The 13,864-nt window shown below is 31.2% G+C and overlaps 1 protein-coding gene across 1 annotated transcript; it reads right to left on the bottom strand.

The window, feature by feature from the left end:
- Window positions 1–302: 302 nt before the first annotated feature.
- Window positions 303–4,321, bottom strand: LOC105796708 (ethylene receptor 2). The gene is made up of 3 exons (XM_012626498.2): window positions 3,747–4,321; window positions 1,484–3,332; window positions 303–1,116 (listed from the first exon to the last, which is right to left on the bottom strand). The coding sequence occupies exons 2-3, from the start codon at window positions 3,230–3,232 to the stop codon at window positions 535–537; spliced, it is 2,331 nt and encodes a 776-aa protein (XP_012481952.1). The 5' UTR covers window positions 3,233–3,332; window positions 3,747–4,321; the 3' UTR covers window positions 303–534.
- Between the last annotated feature and the right edge of the window lie 9,543 nt (window positions 4,322–13,864).

Genomic DNA, 13,864 nt, shown 5'->3' with positions numbered 1-13,864 from the left:
ACGGTGTGAATATTATTTGCTAATTTGGTTGGCTGATGCGTAAGGTGCAAGGCATACCAAATTCTGCCATCTTCATTGGAAAAAACCACTACCATGCACCCACTTTCCCATGCTTTTTTATGCTTTTTGTCTTGGTAACCAAACACCCCAACTTGCTCCACTTGCCACTTATAGAAATATATATTATCCCTTTTGAGATTTCACTTTTTGGACCACTTGTGAATATTATGTTCTTCCAGGAATGAGTAACCCATCATTTTAAGCTTTAATAAACTTTTTTACAAATATAAATTATGCGGAGCTTTTCGTCTACACCGGATTAACAATTTATTTTCCAAGGGAGGCAAAGAACAGCCTTACAATTTCCCTACTTGCATCTATAATAGAGAGCTCGGGATTCCGAGCTTTAGAATGATGTGTTGAAGAGAATTCTAGCGAAACTATTTTGATTGGATCGAAAACAATCTATGCAAATGAAATTCCGTTGAGAACTCGAGAAACATTAAGCGAGAGAAATAGGTTAAGGAACGGACTTTATATACCGGTTTGAATGTGAGTGTTGAGAGCGTGTATTGTCAAAAGACTGTTGGCCTGAATCACGACTTTATGAAGCTCGGCGGCAATTTCGTGTAACAGCACTGGTTTTTGAATAACTCCATTCATTCCAATCTGTGAACATCTTTCCCAAATATCTTGATCAATACTAGCAGTCATGGCAATAATCAATGGCCGGCTACGGCTTCGGAACTTACAGATTCTTGTTGCAACTTCAAATCCATCCAACTCGGGCATTTGAAGCTCCAAAATAACGATCTGGAATGGAGATGTTGTTGACCCGATAGCACTTAGGCATTCAAATCCGGATGACACAACAGAAACAATGCATCCCAACTTCTCAAGAAGCTTTCCAGTCACAGCACGATTGACAGTATCGTCATCAGCAAGTAGAACATGCAAGCCGTGAAAAATAGAGTTTGAGCGTGGCTGGTCCGAAGATTCTCCCGACTCGGTGATTGTTGTAGTGATGGATGGTCGGATTTGAAACCGAATAACAACTGCCATGCTTTGTGCAGAACCTAAAGGGTTTTGGATTACCCACATGTTCCCATGCATCATCTGCAAATTTTGTGGAGATCATCAGAAATAAAACAAAAAAGAAGTAGAACAATACATTGAAAACAGATCGACCGATGATTATAATATGTCATGAGTAAAATTTTAAGTTTGCACTAATCGGTCACGGAAACAATTAACACATCCAGCTTAGCCACCTCCATATGGAAGCTGTGAACTTACACAAGTAAAACATGCAATATATACTGAAACAAGCATTATAAGTACATGCATGCGATTAGCTAACGGCTGAAACAGCTACTCATGAGATAATATCTACTTAACATCCTACCATGCCGCTAATTTGATATGTTTTTAGTACTCCTATTACTCGATAACTTTCTCAGCGGACAAAATTTCCTATTCTTACCTGCACTAGCTTTTCGCAAATGTTGAAGCTCAGGCGTTCCTCAGCTCCACGGCTGTTGTATCGGCTTCTACTGCTTGATACCTCTGACAATGAGCAGTCCTCTTGTTGAGAAATATTATTGGAAATCATAATTTCGAACCTGACAAGTAGATCTGCATCAGAAGGGTAGTGCCTCCATGTTGCCCGTCTCTGATCATTCGGTTCCTGACTACCATTTTCTGCGTACACCCGAAGTATTACAGTCCCTCCTCCAGTATTGCCATCCAATAGGCTCCCAACCATATGCAGTATTACCTGAAAAACTCTCCGTTCATCACCGAAAATGAGATCAGGCAAAGACTTCTCAACCTCAATTGAAAATCCAAAACCCTGATAAACACTCAAGCACTTAGCAAGGCAAGCTGCTTCTTTTATCATTGAATGTAGTCGAAAGGACCTCTTCTCCAGAGGGGATCTTGCAGTATCCATTATTGAAATATCCATCGCATCATTTATCAAGGTTGACAGGACAGTGCTGGTCTTCATCATCGAATCGACAATAATTCGTTGATCGTCATTCAAATTTCCATCCTGCAACATTGAAAGCAAGCCTAAAATTGAATGCATAGGCCTCCTCATTCCATCACTCATTACCTTTTGAAATGCATTTCTAGCCTGGCTTGCTCTCATAGCATTCTGTCTTGAAAGCTGCAACGCCCGATTTTGCTCGGCTAGTTTATCCCTCATGAGTTGAGATTCTTCGAGAACTGCGGCATGAGAGATTGCAACGGCCACCTGATCGGCAACCACCTTAACTATTTCTAGTTCCTGGTTGCTCCACGATCTTCGTTGGTCATTCGGAAGAACACATACCAATATGGAAAAGTATGTCTGGACTTGCTCAGGAGTTCCCCCTTTAAAATTGCAAATTCGAAGCATTGGCAACCGAATTGCAGCAACAGGTCCTGGCTCACCATCCTCTGCATTGCTTGCAGTAGCAAGCGTCGAGTCTGGCTTGAGGATATGCACTCCATCACTTCTTTTAATCCTTGCAACATCTGGTTCCGTAATGGGAATAGTAAAATTATACGAATAGTTCCTTCCTTTGAGGTCATGAGTCAGATTCATCTCCGTCTTGATCTCATTAGGCATCCAAACGGCACAGTTTTGCAAACCTAACGTCTTGGACAACTCTACCAATGTTGTGTGCAAAATGTTATGTCTATCCAACGATTTACGGATTTCTTGGGTAAGCATGCGGACATGCAAACCGGTCTCCTTCTGTTTCATTATAATACCAACTTCCTTCCCAAGGTCCCAAGCCTTTTTCTTCAACAATAATTCTCTCACCTTGACTTTGAGAAGTAGCGGAATGAGTGTGAGAAGTGAAATAGCAGTGGCACACGAGACCAAAGCAGTGAGAATCTTGAACACGGTGAGAGCCAACATGAGTTGAAATGGATGAGGACCATAACTCCACCCATTGAGCAAATGAGTCAATCCGCACAGCACAATGAAGGCGATGAACTGAAAGAGCACCCATTTGAACGGCACGTTTGAGCAACTAACAAAGTAAAGCAACTCAATAGGGATTGAAAAGTAGGCGACGGCGATCAAGAAATCACTCGCTCTTTGAGTCTCTAATATGCTCTCAATGCTCCAAACCCCCCCCTCATCATCACAATTACACCTTGCAAAGCCATTATCGGCCCTCGATACTGCGATTAGAAGCGAAGAAATCAACAATCCGGGAGCTACCGCTTTCAACATTGCATCCAAGTGAATTGCTAAACTTTCATCAATGCATTTACTGGTTATTTCGAAACACTTGAACTACAACCTTGTAATTCCAAGCTTCAATTCTCATTGCCTGTAACGTAAAGATAACTTAAAACTATTGAATAACATTAAAAGCTCACCAAAAATATGAAATTTAATAGAACTGAATTAAGATCTAACACAATGAACATCAAAGAATTAGGTAAAATTAATAATATATAGAAATGGTTAGTCAAAATTACTAAATCCAAAACTCAAATTTCATAGCTTTATGAAGAATTCCTAATACTACAGTAACAAAGGAACACGACAAAGAAATACATAATATCTTTTTATAGTTTATATAAAATCCCCAAAAATCTTATTTATAATAAAACCCAGAAACCAAAAAATAATATTAAATTAAGAACAAATATGAAAAACTAAAACAAACCCATTTCTTCAAGCCCAAATTAAAAACAAAACTAAACCCAGAATTTAAAAAAAAAAATCAAAGAGAGCTTACCTTAAACCAGAAGAAGCCATTAAAAAGGAACCGCCTTCAGATCTTTGAAGTTTCTAACGAATTTCATACCGTCTTCAGCTTATAATGGTGCAATTAGTGGAAAACAAAATGAATGCCTTAAAGCAATCAAAGCAGAGCCAAAAGACATACACTAATAACTTCAAGCTCAAGTATTTGGCATTCCAATTTAATCACTCTGCTGTCAATAATTTGACAGGTTCAGAGAACCCAGCACCAAAATCAAAGGGACATAAAAGAAACTTTCCTTTATATAGCAAAAAAGCCTATTTCTTTTTTTAAAACAAAAAAAATAATAATATTCTTTCTGTTTTGTTTTAAACTTCAAACAAAAGCAACAAAGAAGCTGAACCCCCCCCCCCTAAAAACCCAAAAGAAGAAGTTTTTTGAGAAGAAATGAATGGAGAGGGCTTTGGTTTTAAAGGAAATGTGATTATATGCAAAGTTTTCGCCTTTGGTTTTGTAAGAAAGCTTAAAAGGAATGGAAAAAAGAAAGAAGAAAAAGGAAAGAAGAGTTAAAAGAGAAGATGAAGAAGAGAGAGCGACAAAAATGGGACCGGCTACTCTTACATGAAGAGAACTTGGACGCTCTTTTGAACCAAAACGTCCTCTTCATACGAGGACTTCACAATTCCATATGGTATTTTCTGCTAATAATATCTTCTTTTATAATTATATTTTTAAATATTATATATTCTTTTTTAGGTATATAATATATAGATATATAAGGTCAAAATACATATTCTATATTTTGGTATAAAGTAACATTTATCCCTTGAATTTAGCTATTTTTTTCAATTTAATCTTTAAATTTTTGGTCCATATTCATTTTTGAACTTAGTAACTTTTTCAATTTGTTCTATAAACTAGAATTCGTTAATATATGATTATGTGGCACTCAAAGTATCATCACCTAAAAGTTTAAAAGTACATATATATAATTTAGAAAATATTTAAGAATTTAAATTTTTCAAAAAAAATTCAAGTGATGATGTGATTAAATTTTAGAGTGTCACACATTTCAAACTAGGCCTTTTCGCTTTTTAGCTTTTTGGGTATTTCATCCGAATTTTATTGGAGGAATAGGTCGAAATTATCTGGTAGTCTTAATTCTCTCACTACTGACGTTAAAAGATGGAATTTTGAGGTGTATGGCCACATTAATTCTCGCACCAGCAAGATTTAGGTTGGGTTGAAGATGGTCCAGTTATCTTATAAATTTTGAAACTGAGTTGCATATTGAACATGAGAAGGTTCTTGATGAGGAAAAATTACTTTGAAAGAAAAAATTGAGATTAGATTGGATTCATTTTAGGGATCGCAATACGAAGTTTTTTTCATAATAAAACTCTCATAAGGCAAAATTTTAATAAAATTTCTGCTTTGAAAATTGATGATTGGTGGTGCTATGATAATGAGGTTCTTCATGATGAAGCGATTCGTTTTTTCTCCTCTCTCTACTCCTTGGATTACCTGCCTTGTGACTTGTTCCCATTGCATGATCTTTTTTCCGAAACTTGATTTTAGCAGTTTGAATTATTTAGCTCTGAGTATTACTGATGAGGAAGTTCGGAATGCATTGTTTAGTATGGACCCCTTGAAAGCCCCTAGCCTAGATGGTCTTAATGCTCTCCTTTACCAGAGTCAATGGGATATGGTTGGATCGCATGTGTGTTCTTGAGTTCATGAAGTTTTTTTTGGAAAACCTTTTAATTCTTATTTCAATAATACGCTTTTGGTTCTCATTCCTAAGATTATGAGTCTTGATTCTTTGTCCCATTATCGTCCAATAAATCTCTGCGATGTTCTGTACAAAGTTATTACCATAGTTATTGCCAATCGATTTAAACTACTTCTTTTTAGGTGTATAATATAAAACAACATTTATTTCTTGAATTTAACTATTTTTTCAATTTAATCTTTAAATTTTTAGTCCATATTAATTTTGGAACTTAGTAACTTTTTCAATTTGTTCCCTAAACTAGGATTCCGTTAATATATAATTATGTGGCACTCAAAGTATCATTACCTAAAAATTTAAAAATATATATATATATATATATATAATGTAGAAAATATTTAAGAATTTAAAATTTTTCAACAAATTTATTGTACATTTGAAAAATAAAATTTATAATATTTATCCAGTTACACAAAAATATTTTCAAATAATTGATGAAAATTATTTAATTAAATTAATGAGAAAAAATTACACTAATTTAATTCAAATAATAGAAGACTAGAAATTTCCATTATAGTAAAGAGATATGCTAAAATGCACAATACATTAACCGTTTATATAATTTAACCAATCTAGATTAATTAATAAATAGTCCTAAATAAAGTATTTACTAAATATATAAGATAATAAATATTTTTATATTTTTCTTTAACGCCCAATATCTAAATAATAGTTTCTAAAAGATACTAAAATTTCATACAACACTATAATCTTTGGGCTTTGGAATGTGAAATTAAAATTTTGTATTTATATTTTTTAAATGTAAATTTTGAAAATAAAATGCATATATTTTGTATTAGTTAATATTAAATATAATTATATATTTGAAAAACATAAAAGTATGAACTTTAAAAATAATTCTTAAAATTATACATGAATTTTGATTTAATGCGTAATTGTATACATGAACTTTAATTTGGTGCAATTATACACGTGAAATTCTAATTGTGGTTCAAATGTATACTTGAAACTTTAATTTTGATTTAACTATACACATTTAAAGAAATAGATACATTAATTTATTTTTATATTGGATAAATAAAATTATTTATGTATGCAATATATAGACATAAAATGATATTGTATTAATAATTGTGTTAATAATTTACAAGAATTGGATCAAATCAAAATTTCATGTATAAAATTGCACAAAATCAAAGTTCATATATACAATGACACATTAAACTATAATTCATGTATAATTTTATATTTATCCTAACTTTAAAATTATATATTATTTTATATAAAATTGATTGTAGTTAAAACAACTTAAAATTTATATATATGATTAACTTTGTTTAAGGAAAAAATATTTTTAAAGATGCCATTCTATGCCATTCTTTCTTTTTTTTTTTAATAAAGATGTGATGTGTCACTTTCTCATAAGAAAGAAATTGCCATGTCGGGATGAATTCTAGTTATTAAAAGCATTAATTTTGAGTTTAAAAACTGTAATTGCAACCCAAATCTCGAAGCTTGCCAAGATGTCTTAAGATATAGTTGAAACAAAAAGCCGTTATATAGACGTTGGTAGACTATGTCTCGAGGCATACAGGATAATGTCTCTAGACATGCGATCCTTTAAGCAAAATTTTACATTCGAACTTTCATGTAACATATATGAAACCCAAATCTCAAACTAGAAAGCAACCAACATAACATGTATGAAACCATAAACAACATAGAGAAAGGGCAAGGCTGAAGCTAGAAGCAACATGATATATGTGTGTTAAGGAATTTAGAAGAAACCAACATAATGGATATAAAACCAAACAGGAGACGATGGAAAGTCAAAGCTTAAGGTTGTTGAAGGTTTGAGGCACAGATTTTTGTTGGTTTCTCCAAATTTTGATGATTTAAAGGGTTTAGTAATTTAAATAAAATTTAATATATTAATCATTAATTAATTTTAAGAAGTGTGGTTCCTTATCAAAATCTTTCATTTTATTGATTTAGATAAATTTAACCATAATTTATGGTTTATTATCTCATAATTCTTTCTTAATGGAGTGTGTTAGTTGATGATTAGAGCTTCATTCACAATCAATTTCATTTAATTTGGTTTTCAATTCCTCTCGTGGATTATAACCTTTTGCAAGCCATAGATCAAATTTTGATAATATGAGAAAAGGACAAAATAAAAAGGAATGGACTTGATTTTTTTCCCTAAATATGTCAAATGGTTGTCTAAGATATTCTTTTAAATATTTTTATTTTAAATTTCTTAAAATTATATGTGATACAATATTTGCCTGCCTATTTTATAAGCTTTTAATAAATTAATTAAAACTTACATGTTCCAAAATTATATTAATAAAAACATTTTTATTTTTTATTAGTGAAATAGTCACTGAATTTTGGCCCAATTCAAAAATAAGAAAGAAAAGTGTATTTTTATGACCATGTATGTCTTCTTTCATTTTATTTATTTATGGGATAAATTTTAAAATTATATGTTAATTTTAAAAGTATAATTTAATACATAGATTTTTATGTATTTTTCCGTTAGTCAAACCGTTAATCAAACTATTAAATTTATTTTTAGAAAATGTTTAATCCATAAATTGATACCTAAATTATGCATTTTTCTCATTTTCATTACAAGTGATACCTAAATTATTCTTCTATTATTCATTTTACACAAAAATGTTATATCCGTTAAAAAAATTTAAAAAAATGATTGTAATTTAAGCCTAACCAAAGTCGTTTGCTTCTTATCATTTGTTTTGTCTACTGACAATGCCAGCCTTCGGGTTGGCTATTGCTCGCCTTTTTCCCCTCCCATCAACCCTTTCTTCCTTTCTTCTTCTCATTCACTTTTATTTTGTGGGTATTTATGTTTTCTTCGCAAGTTGTGATGGACAGATGAAAGTGTCTGTCAATCGCTAAAACTCCACCGGCCACCAGTAGTTTTTCTTGGAAAGTGGATGGCTTTTCATCAACTTCTTAATCTGTTGCTGTTTTGAAAGTATTTCAAAATAATAAATGATTTCACAAGTCGATTTGGATCCGTGTAATCATATTTTTTATATGTTTTTTTGTTTATTTTTCCATTGTTTAATAAGTTTTCGGTTTTAGAAGTTTTTGTCTGATCTTGTAGCACTTGTTTAGTCTTACTTATGCATGTAATCTTAGTTTTACAAGTGGTTTTAGGGATGATTTTGTTGTCGTCCTCTCTAGTTTGGTGAATACTCAATTCTTTTGTCGATTTGCTCGCCACTTTGGACCATTCTAGGTTGATTTCCTTATCGTATTAAGTGTTTGCAATCACTCCAGATATGTCATGCTTGAGTTGTGACAAAGCCAATTGTCAACATGTCATAATATTCTATTTATGCTGAAGCTAAAACCTTTGTTGTGTTGATGGAGCTTGTCTTTCATCATCTACGACGAGTGTTTGCTATATTACCCCTTGAATTGTATGGTTCTATTCAGTGAATGAATTCATGAAGTTACTTTTTAAAAAAAATTCCAGCCAACAATAAATTGCAACATCATATTAACTTAAAAAAATATTTTTTAATTCTTTTATTTTCTTTCTTCTTCTTTTATGATGTATGGCAATACAATCGATGCTCAAAATTCACCCTCGGAAGTCGAGATGTTAGCTATTAATATTATTTTCAAACTTCATTGCTTACTTCCTCGACTTAACAAGATCAAAAAAATTATTTCATCGATTAGAACCACTCTTTTCAAAATTGGACCAGGATGGCTAGTTGGACCGGTTGGGCTAGGAATCAATTGGGGTACCAGTCTAGGGTTGAACAGATTGACCCTCAAATACTGGTGAAGCTAGGGGCCAAGCAGGGGACTCGACCACCTTGGTTAAATGGGAAATTTTCCCTCTGGCCCCTCCTAAAATATAAATCACTCAAATTAAGTTTTTTAGCTTTTAAATAAATAGAAAATTTTCATTTCTAGCCCTTCTAAAAATATAAGTAATGCAATTTAAGCATTTTTAATGATAAAATTTTAACCTTGGCCCCTTCAAAATTTTATAATTTTATCTCGGCCCCCTAAATACATTTTTTTGGCTTCACCCCAACTCGCAAACTGATACAGTTTGGTTGAACCAAGGTAAAAAAAAAACTATTGAACTGATTTTCTCTATTTTTAATATTTATATAAAATTTTAATAATTTATTTGATTGAATTGAAAGAACTAATCAAATTGAGAATTGGTGGCCAGACTGGTTTGACCATTAGTCCAGTTCTAAAGAAAATATATATATATAAAAGAGAAAATAATACACTTTTTTGGCCACATGTCAATTTTTAATCGGTTATCTTTAAACAATAGATTTAATGATTTAACTAACGGTTGAATTAATAGGGTACCAAGAATTGGGAAAAAGAAGTAGTTTTGATACCACTTGTAACCAAAAGAAGGTTTAGGTACCAAATTGAGAAAAATGCATAGTTTAGGTACCAATTTATGGGTTAAGCTTCTTTTTATTTATAGATTTAATGGTTTGACTAACCCATGTATCAACTTTGGAAAAAAAGTAGTTTAGGTACCACTTGTGATGAAAAAAAAATAGGTATCAAGATGGGAAAAAAAGTATAGCTTAGGTACCAATTTTTTGAGTTAAGCCTTTATTTCTTGACTAAATTATAGTGTAAAAATTTAAAGGTTACAATTTGCTCAAAGTTTTGTACTCTTCAGATATTTGAAATTTAATCCCCATACTTTTATTTTCAGAAATTTTGTCTCTCTACTTTTGAATTTAAAAGTTAGGTTCATTTATTAACACTATTAGAATTCTTTTGAGTTGATGTGGCATTTTGAAAAAAAACTTTATATTCATGTAACAAAAAGAAAACATTGTAATGAATCTGAACTTAATAAAGAATTTTAATGGTGCTGACAATTCTTAAGAATTCACATCATCATTTTAATTATAATAAAGTATTTAGACTAACTAATGGCATTACAAAAGTTGAGGTATTTTCAAATTATGTCAAAATTAAAGTATATAGATTAAATATCAAGTTTGAGCGAAATATAGAGACCAAATAACCATTTTAAAATCTAAAAAGTAGAAGGATTGGGATTGAAATTTACACGTAATGTTTTCATGTAAAAGAATAGAGAACCATCGTGGAAGCCCTTATGCTTTCGTTTTTATATATAGTTGTATAGATGGTATTAACATGAAGAATTTACTTGGGATTAGTTAAAATTAATATATAACATGCTAAAACATTGATGTTTAGAATATAAAAGAAAATCAATGGAATAAGTGCAAGTAGAGACATTGTTTGATTTGAATTTTATAAAAAATTAAAATAACGCATACCAATTACAATTATTTTCAAACTAATTAACTATCGTCACCAAAAAGTTTAGGAGGTTTTAAGATTTTTAGTGGTTTAAACTAATCCAATCAAAGTGCACATGCATGCATCTTTATAATCAAACCAAACTTTATGATGTGAAGAGTCTGTAGTTTCAACATAATTTAGAGCAATGATTAATTATATCGAAAGTTAATGACAAGTAATCAGTGTCAAAATAAGTAGACCCTATTGCTGCATTGAGACTTATTTGCTTCTGCTGCTGCTACTTCCTATTGATGATGATGATACTGATGGTAAATTGATCCTTACCTCTACATTGATGCATATTTTTCATTACTTACTATGCTTACTTAGTAATAATTATTGTTGCTCGGTTATTGATGCAAACATGTACTAGCATTGATGATTAGTTGCTTAATTATATTATGGGAATACGTTAAGGGGAGTTTACGTTGATTGACGATTCAAGCTTCTTGCATTGTATATTTTGTTCAACAAATGGTTAAAAGGGAAGATGGTTGAAAAATATGAAACTGATAATTTGGTGTTAGAGAGAGTACTCACTCCTTTGCTCACTAAATCTGTATAGAGATAATTTTTTTTATTTAAGGTGTTGTCAATTTATTCAACTGATTATTTGAGTTATGCTGATTATATGAATAATATTTAGCTTATTATGGAAGATCATATCACTTAGGGAATCATATACTGATGATTGGATTGAATAAGATTACCCTTATCTAATCCTTAAGAAAGTTGGTCGGATTGAATTTCTGAAGACTTAGTTGCCAAGAATCATTGCTTATTTTGTTCATTATTATTATTTTGTCTTTAACTTATAATGTGGTTGTTTTATAGGAATTGTGATAGATCTTTTATGTAAGCAAGTCTCGATAAACTCTATATAATGGAGAGACTTGTATAAGTTTATGTATGAAGAGATTAAAAACTTAGTATGTTCTAAGTGAGGAACCTTATTATATGAGTGCATATTAATAGTAAAACTTTTGGGTTGTGGTTTTACTTGTGGTCACAAGAGGTGATTATAGGGAAATAATCATAGGATGTGTGTAATAGAATAGATTCACTTTGTAATTGTTGAAGAGCGTGCATATGAATAATATTTTTCATTTAGTGCATGGAGGAATGTCCGCCAATTTGGTTGTGCAGTTTCTGAATTATTTGCAAATTATAATATCACAAGTTATTTCTATTCTAGCATCTCACTTTTCCATTAAGAATCTTGGGTATCTCAACTATTTCCTTGGGGTTGAAGTCAGCAACATAGCCAATGGTCTGATATTATCTCAATCCACATATATTTGAGACCTTCAAACTAATATACACAAGCATCAAAGCAAGGGGGTACTTACCCCTATGAGCTCTTCTTAGTCTCTTTGCCCAAATAATGGTGCTCCACCTACTGATACTAAGTTGTATCGAAGAGTGATTGGAAAACTTTAGTGTCTATCCTTCACAGTGCCTAATATCTCTTATTTCGTTAATTGTCTTGCTCAGTTTACGCATTCGCCATCAGAATTGCCTTGGAAAGCTGTTAAGAGGGTGTTATGCTACCTTGAATATACAACCCATTATGTATGCAGATGCTGACTACACAAGAGATCCAATGGAATGAAATTCCAACAAAGGTTATTTACTCCGATTAGCTAGTCGTTGAAGAAATAACAAGTTGTTGCTCGATCCTCCACTAAGACTAAGCATAAAGCAGTTGCCAGTGCACTGGGTGAAATCACTTGGGTTTGCAACCTTCATCAAGAGCTGTACCTTGCGCTTCCTAAACCGCCCGTCATCTTTTGCGACAATGTGGGTGGGTGTTACCTATTTATGCCATAATCTAGTTGTTCATAGCAAAATGAAGCATATTGCGGTTGACTTCTCCTATGTTCCCGATCGCAAAGTGATTGTGTCTCAAATACATGCCGTTGATCCACTTGCAGATGCACTAACGAAGCCACTTCTTAAGCCCTTTTTTACCCATTGTCTTCACAAATTAGGTGTTGTTGAACATCACCTAACTGGAGGGGGTGTATTAACCCACTTTTACATGGGTGTTTATTTTTCACTTAATTCAAAATTTTCAAGTAGATAAATAATTATTGAAAAGAATTAAAAAAAAAACTATATTCAAAATAAATTATCTCTTTGCTTTTGCTAAAAATACAATATTCTAATTACTATTTATTCTTTTATCTAAAACTATTCAAATTAATATATAATATTATAAAATCATGAAAAAAGTAAATTTCAAATTTCAAATATGATTTTTATTATTATCAAACGACATAATTATATCTCATACTTTATTTTTACTGATATTTTAAATGTGTTTGATAACCATTTTAATTTTTACTTAATATAAAAATTTCCACAAAAATAAGTGTTGGATAAGATAAGTAGGTAGGTAGTTACTTATCACTTAATGTATAAAATATTATGTTGATTTTATTTTATTAAAAATTGAAATAAATCCTTTTTTAAATAAGATATTCAAATTAACATATTTATCTTTCATCCATAATTATCCAAAAAATATATTGGTAATATTAAAATTAAAAATAAATAATCTTTTAAAATCAACATTTACTTTTATCAAACAACATAATTATATTCAATACTAATATTTACTAGTTTACCAAACAATTTTCTAATATAAAATTAATATTTATAAAATTTAGGAGTAAAAATTCAGTACAGACTTAAAATTTCAATTTATCAAACACTTTTAACATAACAAATAATCTCATGTACCCTTAATTAGTATTTAAAAGTTAAAAAATTAAACAAATGAGTTATAATAATTTATTAGTACTTTTTAGAAAATATTTTAAAAGAAGATCAATGATAGGGTAAAAATTGCAAAGACAATGAAGGTTTTGCATCTATTCTATAAAAAGTACTAGAATTATTATATTTCTAATAAGTCAATCATTGGATTGAAGGTTCGTGCATATGAACATCAAATCCTCAAAAGAAAATAGCTTTATATATGCCATCTTTGTGGTTAACTAAGACCATAAATCTACTCCTAGGCCAT

The sequence above is a fragment of the Gossypium raimondii genome, chromosome 3 (genome assembly GCF_025698545.1).
Source record: "Gossypium raimondii isolate GPD5lz chromosome 3, ASM2569854v1, whole genome shotgun sequence".
NCBI lineage: Eukaryota > Viridiplantae > Streptophyta > Magnoliopsida > Malvales > Malvaceae > Gossypium > Gossypium raimondii.
The sequence above is the reverse complement of the archived record's forward strand: the minus strand, read 5'-3'. Positions and strand labels throughout refer to the sequence as shown.